Source organism: Ascaphus truei, unplaced genomic scaffold, assembly GCF_040206685.1.
Source record: "Ascaphus truei isolate aAscTru1 unplaced genomic scaffold, aAscTru1.hap1 HAP1_SCAFFOLD_319, whole genome shotgun sequence".
Taxonomy (NCBI): Eukaryota; Metazoa; Chordata; class Amphibia; order Anura; family Ascaphidae; genus Ascaphus; species Ascaphus truei.
Window position 1 is genome coordinate 157,423 of NW_027456169.1, and position 17,186 is coordinate 174,608.

Here is a 17,186-nt window from a genome sequence, read left to right on the forward strand (position 1 = left end):
TCTCTCTCCTCCACTCTCCTTTCCCCCCCCAAAAAATCCCCCATGTTTCAGTGTTCGGAACCCACAAACAAATTCAGGTTTTCAGGGATACAGAAATCGCCCAATCTTTCCCGTCTGAGACAGATCCGCAAATAAAAGGAACGCGCAAATTCAAATTTCTGCAAAAATGTTATCCCATCTCTAATAATTATATACTGTGCGTACTGAATATATGCTGCGAGTATTCATTATATACCACGAGTACTGACTATATACTGCCAGTATTCATTATATAACATGAGTACTGAATATACACTGTGAGTATTCATTATATACCACAAGTACTGAATATATATTGCCAGTATTAATTTTATACCACGAGTACTGAATATATACTGCGAGAATTCATTATATACCACGAGCACTGAATATACACAGCAAGTATTCATTATATACCATGAGTACTGACGATATACTGTACTGCGAGTATTCATTATATACATTATTATGTAAGTGTTCTCCCTGGTATTAACTCGTTGTAACTGCACTAGATATATAAGCACACGCTTGGACACTTTAACCCCACCTGGGGCATTTTCACATAACACTAGTTGCAGTCAGTGTAGGGACCTGCCTATGAGACTTACCTTGGCGTTTGGTGACAGGCTTGGGCATTATTTGATCAAAGGATGTAACTAAAAGTCTCCTTTATCTCATAGATTTGCACACTATGTATATATATTTATTTCCCATATATTGTTAACCCATTAGGCAGAAGCGCAGGGATTCACTTTCCGTTTTTCACTATTGTATGGCCACTTTTTTCGCCTAGCTGCATGCTCCTTACATGGATGAAGTGCAGGTGATCATATATTTCTTATATACCATGAGTACTGACTATATACCGTGAGTACTGACTATATACCGCAAGTACTGACTATATACCATGAGTAATGATTATATACTACAAGTACTGACTATATACCATGAGTACTGACTACATAACCACGAGTACTGACTATATACCACGAGTACTGACTGTATACCACGAGTACTGACTGTATACCACAAGTACTGACTATATACCGCGAGTACTGACTATATAACCGCAAGTACTGACTGTATGCCACGAGTACTGACTGTATACCACGAGTACTGACTGTATACCACGAGTACTGACTATATGCCATGAGTACTGACTATATACCACGAGTACTGATTATATACTACAAATACTGACTATATACCACGTGTACTGACTATATAACACAAGTACTGATTATATACTACAGGTACTAACTATATACCATGAGTACTGACTACAGGCATACCCCGGTTTAAGGACACTCACGAGTAAGTACATATCGCCCAATAGGCAAACGACAGCTCGCGCATGCGCCTGTCATCACGATCTGAACAGCGATACCGGCTCCCTACCTGTACCGAAGCTGTGCGCAAGCGGGGAGACTATAGAGCCTGTTACACATGTGTTATTTACATCAGTTATGCACGTATATATGACGATTGCAGTACAGAACATGCATAGATAAGTGGGAAAAAGGTAGTGCTTCACTTTAAGTACATTTTCACTTTACATACATGCTCCGGTCCCATTGCGTATGTTAATGCGGGGTATGCCTGTATATAACCGCGAGTACTGACTATATGTCATGAGTACTGACTATATACCACGAGTACTGACTATATGCCACGAGTACTGGCTATATACCACGAGTACTGACTGTATACCACGAGTACTGACTGTATACCACGAGTACTGACTGTATACCACGAGTACTGACTGTATACCACGAGCACTGACTATATACCATGAGTACTGACTATATACCACGAGTACTGACTATATAACCGCAAGTACTGACTATATGCCATGAGTACTGACTATATACAACGAGTACTGCCTATATACCACGAGTACTGACTATATACCACGAGTACTGACTATATACCGCGAGTACTGACTATATACCGCGAGTACTGACTATATACCACGAGTACTGCCTATATACCACGAGTACTGCCTATATACCACGAGTACTGACTATATACCACGGGTACTGACTATATACCGCGAGTACTGACTATATACCGTGAGTACTGACTATATACCGCGAGTACTGACTATATACCGCGAGTACTGACTATATACCCCGAGTACTGACTATATATCACGAGTACTGACTATACACTGGCACGGGGGTCTCTTCTCATTGCAGACGGTCCTGACGATCTGACCCTTACGGGCTCAGTACTGGTGGCGGCTGGGTCTCCCGTCTCATTACAATGTGGTGCTGGTTCTGTCCCACCCGCCACCTATAAGTGGAGACACAATGGGACAGCGTTAAATACCCAGCAGAGCGAGCTCCGTATTCCAGGGGCCGAGCCCCAGGATGGGGGGAATTACACCTGTGAGGTGTATAACTCAGTGACCCAGCGCTCAGCTGCCATCTCCCTGTATGTGACTGTGAATGGTAAGTCCTGAGACCCAGCAGCACACGCAGAGCACACGCAGCACCCACACATACATACATGGCAGGCACACGCACATACATAAATGGCAGTCACACCTGTGAGGTGTATAACCCGGTGACCCAGCGCTCAGCTGCCATCTCTCTGTATGTGACTGTGAATGGTAAGTCCTGAGACCCAGCAGCACACGCAGCACACGCAGCACACGCAGCACGCGCACATACATACATGACTGTGTGTAGCCATTCATCATCATAAAGGTGAAGCCCGACTGGTTACCCATGAAAACTGTGGGTCCCTGGCAGCTAAGCAGCACCATAAGCCAGGGACAATGTAATGTATACCAAAAACCTGTCCTGTTTGGGGCTTAACATGTTCACCTTCCCCAATAAACATGAGACTTTGGGAGTGGGAGTTTTATGTGGGATATTTGGGTCAAAATGTATTTATATACAACCAGGGAAACCGGGAAAAGGGGGGGGGAGGAATCCCGGGGGGGGGGGAAGGAAACCCGGGGGGGGGGAGGGAGGAAACCCGGGCTACAGCCTAGATTAAGGTGCTACAATCAGGGGAAATAACTGAACAGCTAAGCTAAAGAAAAGACCCCTATGTGGAGAGCACTCTAAAAATGGCTGGTGAACTGATATCACTGGACCAGGGGCCTGGAGATAGAGGTAAGTACAATAAACTAATTGTAATGATTAATACATTGAAATAAACTTTATTAGGAGGCATCCTCAATTAAAATACAGATCAGTGGATAAACCTCTGTTTGAGGTTTACCTGAACAATATAGCGAAATATTAAAACGAGGGGGGTGTTTAATAGTGGAATAAAGGGTAATTGACCACACTGAAAACAAACAAATCTCTCAGTCACACCGCCAACCAATATGTGGTTAATGAGTGACACAAAGAACGGGATAAAAGGTGTGAGCCACAAACCGATGGAACCTGTTGTATGTTCGTATGACTGGCTAGAGGCTCCGCAATAGCAGATTGGTACTGTATGCTCACAGTGTGTCACGCCTTCCTCATGGAAATATCCCAAGATGGACACACACTGAATGTCCATTAATGTAGATAGGTAATAGACAGTGTGCTTATACAATCTGTGTTAATGTCTATACAACCAGCCCGGGCATCCACATAGGCGCCGGGAGGTCTGCATAGACATCGGACTTCAAAGGAGGGAGGATGTCCAGAGGAGAGAGGACCATTTGGTGAGCGGGGAAGGGCGAGGTACCAGATCCGGAGAACAATGGGCACCCTGTTGGGACACCTTTTTGGACTGCCAGACCTGGTGGATCCTGCCCAGCGGGTGGCAATGGGTTGGCAGGGGGAAGATGTGGCTCGTAGGCGCGTTTCCCATTGGCCGATTCATATTTCCCGCTCGCCTGGCTTTTCGAGCCGGCTTGGCACGCCCCCTCCTCTGATATCAGCAGGCGGATGAGCCCCTGTTCCAGTTGGCTGGTGTGAAAATTTCCCACACTCTGATTGGTCGCTGCTCTGACTTCCATGTTAGAGAGAGCACAGCGGAGGGTATGTAAGGAGACGGCCCGATCAGGGAACCAGACATTCTGTGGCTTGAGTCGGTGATACAAGGCGGCTTTTCAAAGTTGCTCTGTTGCGAATAACAGAACGAGCGGCTTCTTTTTGGAGCTAGGAAAGCCGGCCCAGCTGAGACTAAGTCAGAGCGAGGTCCAATTCTGAAAATAGAGCGTAGCGGTCACGGTTGGGTATTCTACCCGCAGAGAGTAACAGGAAGACCGGGGGGATTTCCCGTCAGGATAAGCCTCCCAAAGCAAGCGCCCGGCACCTATTTGAGGCTAGTTTTCACCCCAGACTCCCAGTAAGTGTGTATTTTGTCTGTATTTTGCGTATTCATTGTGTATCCGTGGGTTTCACCCCAATAAACCTCATATTATTCCACTTCCTTGTTTTGCCTAGTGAATGATCCCAGAAAGGTATAAAGGTGTTAAAAGTGCTGGTCCCCCGTGAGAGGTCCACAAGCTCGGTGAGGTCCCCAGGTTGTTACTTATAAGGAGTGGGGGTCTCTGGTCGGGATTTGGGGACATTGAGATGTTCAGCGTGTAAAGATTACACCGTGTGCTGTTTGTGCTGACTGGTCGCTTATTTATTTATTACATATTTCCTCAGGAAATAATATAGTGAGAGTTACCTCATTCTCAGGTATGTCCCAGGCACAGGGCTATTCTAATACAGTGAGAGTTACCTCATTCCCAGGTATGTCCCAGGCACAGGGTGATTCTAATACAGTGAGAGTTACCTCATTCCCAGGTATGTCCCAGGCACAGGGCTATTCTAATACAGTGAGAGTTACCTCATTCCCAGGTATGTCCCAGGCACAGGGTGATTCTAATACAGTGAGAGTTACCTCATTCCCAGGTATGTCCCAGGCACAGGGCTATTCTAACACAGTGAGAGTTACCTCATTCTCAGGTATGTCCCAGGCACAGGGCTATTCTAATACAGTGAGAGTTACCTCATTCTCAGGTATGTCCCAGGCACGGGGCTATTCTAATACAGTGAGAGTTACCTCATTCTCAGGTATGTCCCAGGCACGGGGCTATTCTAATACAGTGATAGTTACCTCATTCTCAGGTATGTCCCAGGCACGGGGCTATTCTAATACAGTGAGAGTTACCTCATTCTCAGGTATGTCCCAGGCACAGGGTTATTCTAATACAGTGAGAGTTACCTCATTCTCAGGTATGTCCCAGGCACAGGGCTATTCTAATACAGTGAGAGTTACCTCATTCTCAGGTATGTCTCAGGCACAGGGCTATTCTAATACAGTGAGAGTTACCTCATTCTCAGGTATGTCCCAGGCACAGGGTTATTCTAATACAGTGAGAGTTACCTCATTCCCAGGTATGTCCCAGGCACAGGGCTATTCTAATACAGTGAGAGTTACCTCATTCCCAGGTATGTCCCAGGCACAGGGTTATTCTAATACAGTGAGAGTTACCTCATTCTCAGGTATGTCCCAGGCACAGGGCTATTCTAACACAGTGAGAGTTACCTCATTCCCAGGTATGTCCAAGGCACAGGGCTATTCTAATACAGTGAGAGTTACCTCATTCTCAGGTATGTCTCAGGCACAGGGCTATTCTAACACAGTGAGAGTTACCTCATTCTCAGGTATGTCCCAGGCACAGGGCTATTCTAATACAGTGAGAGTTACCTCATTCTCAGGTATGTCCCAGGCACAGGGTTATTCTAATACAGTGAGAGTTACCTCATTCCCAGGTATGTCCCAGGCACAGGGCTATTCTAATACAGTGAGAGTTACCTCATTCTCAGGTATGTCCCAGGCACAGGGCTATTCTAATACAGTGAGAGTTACCTCATTCTCAGGTATGTCCCAGGCACAGGGTTATTCTAATACAGTGAGAGTTACCTCATTCTCAGGTATGTCCCAGGCACAGGGCTATTCTAATACAGTGAGAGTTACCTCATTCTCAGGTATGTCCCAGGCACAGGGTTATTCTAATACAGTGAGAGTTACCTCATTCTCAGGTATGTCCCAGGCACAGGGTTATTCTAATACAGTGAGAGTTAACTCATTCCCAGGTATGTCCCAGGCACGGGGTTATTCTAATACAGTGAGAGTTACCTCATTCCCAGGTATGTCCCAGGCACAGGGCTATTCTAATACAGTGAGAGTTACCTCATTCCCAGGTATGTCCCAGGCACAGGGTTATTCTAATACAGTGAGAGTTACCTCATTCTCAGGTATGTCCCAGGCACAGTGCTATTCTAATACAGTGAGAGTTACCTCATTCTCAGGTATGTCTCAGGCACAGGGTTATTCTAATACAGTGAGAGTTACCTCATTCCCAGGTGTGTCCCAGGCACAGGGCTATTCTAACACAGTGAGAGTTACCTCATTCTCAGGTATGTCCCAGGCACAGGGCTATTCTAATACAGTGAGAGTTACCTCATTCTCAGGTATGTCCCAGGCACAGGGCTATTCTAACACAGTGAGAGTTACCTCATTCTCAGGTATGTCCCAGGCACAGGGCTATTCTAACACAGTGAGAGTTACCTCATTCCCAGGTATGTCCCAGGCACGGGGCTATTCTAACACAGTGAGAGTTACCTCATTCCCAGGTATGTCCCAGGCACAGGGCTATTCTAATACAGTGAGAGTTACCTCACTCCCACGTATGTCCAAGGCACAGGGCTATTCTAATACAGTGAGAGTTACCTCATTCCCAGGTATGTCCCAGGCACAGGGTTATTCTAATACAGTGAGAGTTACCTCATTCCCAGGTATGTCCCAGGCACAGGGCTATTCTAATACAGTGAGAGTTACCTCATTCTCAGGTATGTCCCAGGCACAGGGCTATTCTAACACAGTGAGAGTTACCTCATTCTCAGGTATGTCCCAGGCACAGGGCTATTCTAATACAGTGAGAGTTACCTCATTCCCAGGTATGTCCCAGGCACAGGATTATTCTAATACATAGAGAGTTACCTCATTCTCAGGTATGTCCCAGGCACAGGGTTATTCTAATACAGTGAGAGTTACCTCATTCCCAGGTATGTCCCAGGCACAGGGCTATTCTAAAACAGTGAGAGTTACCTCATTCTCAGGTATGTCCCAGGCACAGGGCTATTCTAACACAGTGAGAGTTACCTCATTCTCAGGTATGTCCCAGGCACAGGGCTATTCTAATACAGTGAGAGTTACCTCATTCCCAGGTATGTCCCAGGCACGGGGTTATTCTAATACAGTGAGAGTTACCTCATTCCCAGGTATGTCCCAGGCACAGGGCTATTCTAATACAGTGAGAGTTACCTCATTCTCAGGTATGTCCCAGGCACAGGGCTATTCTAACACAGTGAGAGTTACCTCATTCCCAGGTATGTCCCAGGCACAGGGCTATTCTAATACAGTGAGAGTTACCTCATTCCCAGGTATGTCCCAGGCACAGGGCTATTCTAATACAGTGAGAGTTACCTCATTCTCAGGTATGTCCCAGGCACAGGGCTATTCTAATACAGTGAGAGTTACCTCATTCCCAGGTATGTCCCAGGCACAGGGTTATTCTAATACAGTGAGAGTTACCTCATTCCCAGGTATGTACCAGGAACAGGGTTATTCTAATACAGTGAGAGTTACTTCATTCTCAGGTATGTTCCAGGCACAGGGTTATTCTAATACAGTGAGAGTTACCTCATTCCCAGGTATGTCCCAGGCACAGGGCTATTCTAATACAGGGAGAGTTACCTCATTCTCAGGTATGTCCCAGGCACAGGGCTATTCTAATACAGTGAGAGTTACCTCATTCTCAGGTATGTCCCAGGCACAGGGCTATTCTAGCACAGTGAGAGTTACCTCATTCCCAGGTATGTCCCAGGCACAGGGCTATTCTAACACAGTGAGAGTTACCTCATTCTCAGGTATGTCTCAGGCACAGGGTTATTCTAATACAGTGAGAGTTACCTCATTCTCAGGTATGTCCCAGGCACAGGGCTATTCTAATACAGTGAGAGTTACCTCATTCTCAGGTATGTCCCAGGCACAGGGTTATTCTAATACAGTGAGAGTTACCTCATTCCCAGGTATGTCCCAGGCACAGGGTTATTCTAATACAGTGAGAGTTACCTCATTCTCAGGTATGTCCCAGGCACGGGGCTATTCTAATACAGTGAGAGTTACCTCATTCTCAGGTATTTCCCAGGCACGGGGCTATTCTAATACAGTGAGAGTTACCTCATTCCCAGGTATGTCCCAGGCACAGGGCTATTCTAATACAGGGAGAGTTACCTCATTCTCAGGTATGTCTCAGGCACAGGGCTATTCTAATACAGTGAGAGTTACCTCATTCTCAGGTATGTCCCAGGCACAGGGTTATTCTAATACAGTGAGAGTTACCTCATTCTCAGGTATGTCCCAGGCACGGGGCTATTCTAATACAGTGAGAGTTACCTCATTCCCAGGTATGTCCCAGGCACGGGGCTATTCTAATACAGTGAGAGTTACCTCATTCCCAGGTATGTCCCAAGCACAGGGCTATTCTAATACAGTGAGAGTTACCTCATTCTCAGGTATGTCTCAGGCACAGGGAAATTCTAATACAGTGAGAGTTACCTCATTCTCAGGTATGTCCCAGGCACAGGGTTATTCTAATACAGTGAGAGTTACCTCATTCCCAGGTATGTCCCAGGCACAGGGCTATTCTAATACAGTGAGAGTTACCTCATTCCCAGGTATGTCCCAGGCACAGGGTTATTCTAATTCAGTGAGAGTTACCTCATTCTCAGGTATGTCCCAGGCACAGGGCTATTCTAACACAGTGAGAGTTACCTCATTCCCAGGTATGTCCCAGGCACAGGGCTATTCTAATACAGTGAGAGTTACCTCATTCCCAGGTATGTCCCAGACACAGGGTTATTCTAATACAGTGAGAGTTACCTCATTCTCAGGTATGTCCCAGGCACAGGGCTATTCTAATACAGTGAGAGTTACCTCATTCCCAGGTATGTCCCAGGCACAGGGTTATTCTAATACAGTGAGAGTTACCTCATTCCCAGGTATGTCCCAGGCACAGGGCTATTCTAACACAGTGAGAGTTACCTCATTCTCAGGTATGTCCCAGGCACAGGGCTATTCTAACACAGTGAGAGTTACCTCATTCCCAGGTATGTCCCAGGCACAGGGTTATTCTAATACAGTGAGAGTTACCTCATTCCCAGGTATGTCCCAGGCACAGGGCTATTCTAACACAGTGAGAGTTACCTCATTCTCAGGTATGTCCCAGGCACAGGGCTATTCTAACACAGTGAGAGTTACCTCATTCCCAGGTATGTCCCAGGCACAGGGTTATTCTAATACAGTGAGAGTTACCTCATTCCCAGGTATGTCCCAGGCACAGGGTTATTCTAATACAGTGAGAGTTACCTCATTCCCAGGTATGTCCCAGGCACAGGGCTATTCTAACACAGTGAGAGTTACCTCATTCTCAGGTATGTCCCAGGCACAGGGCTATTCTAGCACAGTGAGAGTTACCTCATTCCCAGGTATGTCCCAGGCACAGGGCTATTCTAACACAGTGAGAGTTACCTCATTCTCAGGTATGTCCCAGGCACAGGGTTATTCTAATACAATGAGAGTTACCTCATTCTCAGGTATGTCCCAGGCACAGGGCTATTCTAATACAGTGAGAGTTACCTCATTCTCAGGTATGTCCCAGGCACAGGGTTATTCTAATACAGTGAGAGTTACCTCATTCCCAGGTATGTCCCAGGCACAGGGTTATTCTAATACAGGGAGAGTTACCTCATTCTCAGGTATGTCCCAGGCACAGGGTTATTCTAATACAGTGAGAGTTACCTCATTCCCAGGTATGTCCCAGGCACAGGGCTATTCTAATACAGTGAGAGTTACCTCATTCTCAGGTATGTCCCAGGCACAGGGTTATTCTAATACAGTGAGAGTTACCTCATTCTCAGGTATGTCCCAGGCACAGGGTTATTCTAATACAGTGAGAGTTACCTCATTCTCAGGTATGTCCCAGGCACAGGGTTATTCTAATACAGTGAGAGTTACCTCATTCTCAGGTATGTCCCAGGCACAGGGCTATTCTAATACAGGGAGAGTTACCTCATTCCCAGGTATGTCCCAGGCACAGGGTTATTCTAATACAGTGAGAGTTACCTCATTCTCAGGTATGTCCCTGGCACAGGGTTATTCTAATACAGTGAGAGTTACCTCATTCTCAGGTATGTCCCAGGCACAGGGTTATTCTAATACAGTGAGAGTTACCTCATTCTCAGGTATGTCCCTGGCACAGGGTTATTCTAATACAGTGAGAGTTACCTCATTCTCAGGTATGTCCCAGGCACAGGGTTATTCTAATACAGTGAGAGTTACCTCATTCCCAGGTATGTCCCATGCACGGGGTTATTCTAATACAGTGAGAGTTACCTCATTCTCAGGTATGTCCCAGGCACGGGGTTATTCTAATACAGTGAGAGTTACCTCATTCCCAGGTATGTCCCAGGCACGGGGTTATTCTAATACAGTGAGAGTTACCTCATTCTCAGGTATGTCCCAGGCACGGGGCTATTCTAATACAGTGAGAGTTACCTCATTCTCAGGTATGTCCCAGGCACGGGGCTATTCTAATACAGTGAGAGTTACCTCATTCCCAGGTATGTCCCAGGCACAGGGCTATTCTAATACAGTGAGAGTTACCTCATTCTCAGGTATGTCCCAGGCACAGGGCTATTCTAATACAGTGAGAGTTACCTCATTCTCAGGTATGTCCCAGGCACGGGGTTATTCTAATACAGTGAGAGTTACCTCATTCTCAGGTATGTCCCAGGCACGGGGCTATTCTAATACAGTGAGAGTTACCTCATTCTCAGGTATGTCCCAGGCACGGGGCTATTCTAATACAGTGAGAGTTACCTCATTCCCAGGTATGTCCCAGGCACAGGGCTATTCTAATACAGTGAGAGTTACCTCATTCTCAGGTATGTCTCAGGCACAGGGCTATTCTAATACAGTGAGAGTTACCTCATTCTCAGGTATGTCCCAGGCACAGGGTTATTCTAATACAGTGAGAGTTACCTCATTCCCAGGTATGTCCCAGGCACAGGGCTATTCTAATACAGTGAGAGTTACCTCATTCCCAGGTATGTCCCAGGCACAGGGTTATTCTAATACAGTGAGAGTTACCTCATTCTCAGGTATGTCCCAGGCACAGGGCTATTCTAACACAGTGAGAGTTACCTCATTCCCAGGTATGTCCCAGGCACAGGGCTATTCTAATACAGTGAGAGTTACCTCATTCCCAGGTATGTCCCAGGCACAGGGTTATTCTAATACAGTGAGAGTTACCTCATTCTCAGGTATGTCCCAGGCACAGGGCTATTCTAATACAGTGAGAGTTACCTCATTCCCAGGTATGTCCCAGGCACAGGGTTATTCTAATACAGTGAGAGTTACCTCATTCCCAGGTATGTCCCAGGCACAGGGCTATTCTAACACAGTGAGAGTTACCTCATTCCCAGGTATGTCCCAGGCACAGGGTTATTCTAATACAGTGAGAGTTACCTCATTCCCAGGTATGTCCCAGGCACAGGGTTATTCTAATACAGTGAGAGTTACCTCATTCTCAGGTATGTCCCTGGCACAGGGTTATTCTAATACAGTGAGAGTTACCTCATTCTCAGGTATGTCCCAGGCACAGGGTTATTCTAATACAGTGAGAGTTACCTCATTCTCAGGTATGTCCCTGGCACAGGGTTATTCTAATACAGTGAGAGTTACCTCATTCTCAGGTATGTCCCAGGCACGGGGTTATTCTAATACAGTGAGAGTTACCTCATTCCCAGGTATGTCCCAGGCACGGGGTTATTCTAATACAGTGAGAGTTACCTCATTCTCAGGTATGTCCCAGGCACGGGGTTATTCTAATACAGTGAGAGTTACCTCATTCCCAGGTATGTCCCAGGCACGGGGTTATTCTAATACAGTGAGAGTTACCTCATTCTCAGGTATGTCCCAGGCACGGGGCTATTCTAATACAGTGAGAGTTACCTCATTCTCAGGTATGTCCCAGGCACGGGGCTATTCTAATACAGTGAGAGTTACCTCATTCCCAGGTATGTCCCAGGCACAGGGCTATTCTAATACAGTGAGAGTTACCTCATTCTCAGGTATGTCTAAGGCACAGGGCTATTCTAATACAGTGAGAGTTACCTCATTCTCAGGTATGTCCCAGGCACAGGGTTATTCTAATACAGTGAGAGTTACCTCATTCCCAGGTATGTCCCAGGCACAGGGTTATTCTAATACAGTGAGAGTTACCTCATTCCCAGGTATGTCCCAGGCACAGGGCTATTCTAACACAGTGAGAGTTACCTCATTCTCAGGTATGTCCCAGGCACGGGGCTATTCTAATACAGTGAGAGTTACCTCATTCCCAGGTATGTCCCAGGCACAGGGTTATTCTAATACAGTGAGAGTTACCTCATTCTCAGGTATGTCCCAGGCACAGGGCTATTCTAACACAGTGAGAGTTACCTCATTCCCAGGTATGTCCCAGGCACAGGGCTATTCTAATACAGTGAGAGTTACCTCATTCCCAGGTATGTCCCAGGCACAGGGTTATTCTAATACAGTGAGAGTTACCTCATTCTCAGGTATGTCCCAGGCACAGGGCTATTCTAATACAGTGAGAGTTACCTCATTCCCAGGTATGTCCCAGGCACAGGGTTATTCTAATACAGTGAGAGTTACCTCATTCCCAGGTATGTCCCAGGCACAGGGCTATTCTAACACAGTGAGAGTTACCTCATTCCCAGGTATGTCCCAGGCACAGGGTTATTCTAATACAGTGAGAGTTACCTCATTCCCAGGTATGTCCCAGGCACAGGGCTATTATAACACAGTGAGAGTTACCTCATTCCCAGGTATGTCCCAGGCACAGGGTTATTCTAATACAGTGAGAGTTACCTCAGTCTCAGGTATGTCCCAGGCACGGGGTTATTCTAATGGTGTATGAGGGGTGCTCCTTCTATATAAGACCAGTGTAATTGGGTCTTGGGCCCCTCCCTGTATATAATAACCCGTTGCTATGGGATTGCACAGTTTGGTTTTGCTGCTGTTATATGGAGGTTCAAAGCCCTTTTATCTCTCTGTGTCTTCTTCTGCCAGAAACTGCTGCGGGCCATAAGAATGATTCCCTAACCCCCGGAGCGATCGCTGGCATCGTCGCCGCTCTGCTGGTTGTTGCTCTCGCTGTTTCATTAATTTACTTGCTGGTCTTAAAGAAAAAGCACAAAAAGTATGTTCTCTCTGTCCCATGTAACGCCCCCCAACACCCCCAATTCCCCACAACTCCCCCCAAACACCCACAACTCCCAACACCCAGAACTCCCCCCAACACCCAGAACTCCCCACAATTCCCCTCAATACCCAGAACTCACCCCAAAACCCATAACTCCCCCCAACATCGACAACTCCCCCCAACAACCACAACTCCCCCCAACGCCCAGAATTCATCCCAATTGCCTCCAACACCCACAATTTCCCCCAACACCCATAACTCCCCCCAATTCCCCCCCAAAAACCCAACACCCAGAACTCCCCCCAATTCTCCCAACACCCAGAACTCCCCCCAACACCCAAAACTCCCCCCATCGCCCAGAACTCCCCATAATTTACCACAATTCCCCTCAACACCCGAACTCCCCCCAACACCCAGATCTCCCCCACAATTCCCACCCCCACACCCAGAACTCCCCCTAAATCCCCCTAACACCCACAACTCCCCAACACTTAGAATTCCCCCCAATATGGGAAGGATGCTGATCCAGGGATTAATCCGATTGCCAATTCTTGGAGTCAGGAAGGAATTTATTTTTACCCTTAATGGGGTTTTTTGTTTGCCTTCCTCTGGATCAATAAGTATAGATATAGGATAAAGTATCTGTTGTCTAAATTTAGCATAGGTTGAACTTGATGGACGTACGTCTTTTTTCAACCTCATCTACTATGTAACTATGTAACTATGTAACTATGTAGCCCACAACTCCCCCCAAATGCCCACAGCTCCCCCCAAACCCAGAACTCCCCCCAACACCCAGAACTCCCCACAACTCCCCCTAACACTCAGAACTCCCCCACACTTAGAATTCCCCCCAACACCCAGAACTCCCAGCTTCCCCCTACTCCCCAACACTAAGAACTGCCCCAACTTCCCAAAACTCTCCACAACTCCCCCCAACCCCCAGAACTCCCAGCAACTACCCATATCACCCAGAACTCCCCCCAACTGCCCCCAAACACCCAGAACTCCCCCCAACCCCCAGAACTCCCAGCAACTTCCCATATCACCCAGAACTCCCCCCAACTCCCCCCAACCCCAAGAACTCCCAGCAAGTTCTTTCTAGTCTAAGGCTGTCTCACATTTTAATCTGGTCGGTAACTGTTACATACGCCTATAATATATATTATCTGTAACTGTTACATACGCCTATAATATATATTACCTGTAACTGTTACATACGCCTATAATATATATTATCTGTAACTGTTACATACGCCTATAATATATATTACCTGTAACTGTTACATACGCCTATAATATATATTACCTGTAACTGTTACATACCCCTATAATATATATTACCTGTAACTGTTACTGTACATACGCCTATAATATATATTACCTGTAACTGTTACATACGCCTATAATATATATTACCTGTAACTGTTACATACGCCTATAATATATATTACCTGTAACTGTTACATACGCCTATAATATATATTACCTGTAACTGTTACACACGCCTATAATATATATTATCTGTAACTGTTACATACGCCTATAATATATATTACCTGTAACTGTTACATACGCCTATAATATATATATTACCTGTAACTGTTACACACGCCTATAATATATATTATCTGTAACTGTTACATACGCCTATAATATATATTATCTGTAACTGTTACATACGCCTATAATATATATTACCTGTAACTGTTACATACGCTCATAATATATATTATCTGTAACTGTGCATGCAATGTCTTGTATATAATGTATACCCTGCTCACTTATGTAACTATGTACTCCTATCCTTCGTCCTCCTCCTATCCTCCCCTCCTCCTCCTCCTCCTCCTCCTCTCCTCCTCCTCTCCTCTTCTCCTCTGCTCCTCCTCTCTTCCTCCTCTTCCTCCTCTTCTCCTCCTCTCCTCCTCTCCTCCTCCTCTCCTCCTCCTCTCCTCCTCCTCTGCTCCTCCTCTGCTCCTCTCCTCCTCCTCCTCTCCTCCTCTCCTCCTCCTCTCCTCCTCTCCTCCTCTCCTCCTCCTCTCCTCCTCCTCTCCTCCTCCTCTCCTCCTCCTCCTCTCCTCCTCCTCCTCTCCTCCTCCTCCTCTCCTCCTCCTCTCCTCCTCCTCTCCTCCTCTCCTCCTCTCCTCCTCTCCTCCTCTCCTCCTCTCCTCCTCTCCTCTCATGATGATGGGTCGCCTGTTTATTTTCAGACGTTCAGACCACATAAGTCCCAAGCAGCCTGAGCCTAAATCCGTGTGCGCTCGCGCAGGTAAGTCCCGCGGCCCTCCGCAGGGGGCGTATATATCTGACCCCAGAGCCTCAATCCTAGAGATATGAGCAGCTGTTTATCTTTGTGTCTGCCATGTAAGGGGGACCCCAAAGGAAGGGAAGAAGAACCCCCAATATAGAATGGTGACACAGCGTTCTCCCCTCAACCCAGCCAAGGATACCCATCCCTGATATATAATGTACTATGTACTGTATATATAATGTACTGTATATATAATGTACTGTATATATAATGTGATATACCATACGTAGTTAAATTATGGTGGGTAAAAAAAGTGAGAAAACCCCTCCACAGCAAAGCATATATCAAATAAAAATATTTCTGTGTGCTCATTTGCATGTCATTTCCCAGAATCCCTTGCTGCAGTGGAAGTGCTGTATGCTGGGTGATAATGGGGAAAGGTGGGGTTGCAGACCTGCCTGAGACATGCAGATGAGCATACAGTTATATTTGCATATTTGCTTTCCTGTGGAGGGTTTTTGTCACTTTTTTACTCACCATAACTAACTCAGTATTGTGGATATATATATATATATATATATATATATATATATATATATATATATACACACTGTATATACAATATGAGCAGTTATACAAGCAGGAGGGTGGGGGGGAGATATCCTGCTCAGCTGGGAATTAATTACTTGCTAGAGAGGTGCTGTCAGGGATAATACACATTTATAGGGGGGAAGAGGAAAGATCCCGAAACGATGCACTCTACTCAATCAAAATAATAAATTGTTTATTGGTTAAATGCGGTAAATACAGAAAATGCTTAAAACCTAAGGGCATGTGCTGTAGGAAATCCTGTATATAGATTTCTCTATTTGTCAACTGGCATAGGTAATTAAACCTTATAGTAGCCAATCATGCTTGATGTATCTTGCAATGAATGTAAAATGTGACATATAACATCTTCACATAAATACAATGTATACAGTAGCTGAGATAAGTCCCTATAGGGTTATGACGTGAGTGTACATAAATCCTGTTTGAGTGAGAAAATATCAGGTGACACTAGCTTAATTCCCAATGTGTAGCAATGGCGTCAGAATACGCCTGTGCTCTTCACATGGCACTTTTGCCCACACACTTAAGCTCAGTGAAATCCCTGTATATACGTAGCCCAGCGATCTATATAATGATCTACCTGGGGATATACGTTGCCGGATCCACTCACAGCAGCCTGGTGTAACTGCCCACTGACATACACTTGTATGGAAATAGCTCCACATTCACTCGTGGTAAATAGTGATCATCGCAGGACACACACCCCCTAATGCCACTATCTCTAGCTAGTGCGATCCATAGCTGTGGCCCCCATCTTGGGTAAACTGTATAGTACTATTGCAGCAGACAATGAACAGACTGCTAAGCGTCTGTCGCACACCCGACGTCATCCCGACGCGCGTTTCGTTCCTGATCAACGGAACTTCTTCGGGGTGGGAGGGGCCCGCAGAGGCCTGCAGAGGCCTGCTTTTTAAAGCCTGCGGTTGCCATGGTGATGAGTACACGTCATCAGGTGGGAGTAACCCTGTCCTTCCACGCACTGCTGCCCGGCCTGCTGTACCTGAGTGATATCCAGTGGCCTCT

General features: G+C 46.1%; 1 protein-coding gene across 4 annotated transcripts in view; it reads left to right on the plus strand.

Annotated features, from left to right (window-relative positions):
* Positions 1-17,186, plus strand: part of LOC142483312 (cell adhesion molecule CEACAM6-like) — a 139,015-nt gene that overhangs the window by 94,376 nt on the left and 27,453 nt on the right. For 3 of the 4 annotated variants that reach the window (XM_075583413.1, XM_075583412.1, XM_075583416.1), the window contains 3 exons: positions 2,217-2,471; positions 13,168-13,297; positions 15,511-15,569. In XM_075583413.1, coding sequence (XP_075439528.1) covers positions 2,217-2,471; positions 13,168-13,297; positions 15,511-15,569 — 444 coding nt within the window. The remainder of the gene's footprint in view (positions 1-2,216; positions 2,472-13,167; positions 13,298-15,510; positions 15,570-17,186) is intronic. The other variant, XM_075583414.1, reaches the window with a different exon arrangement.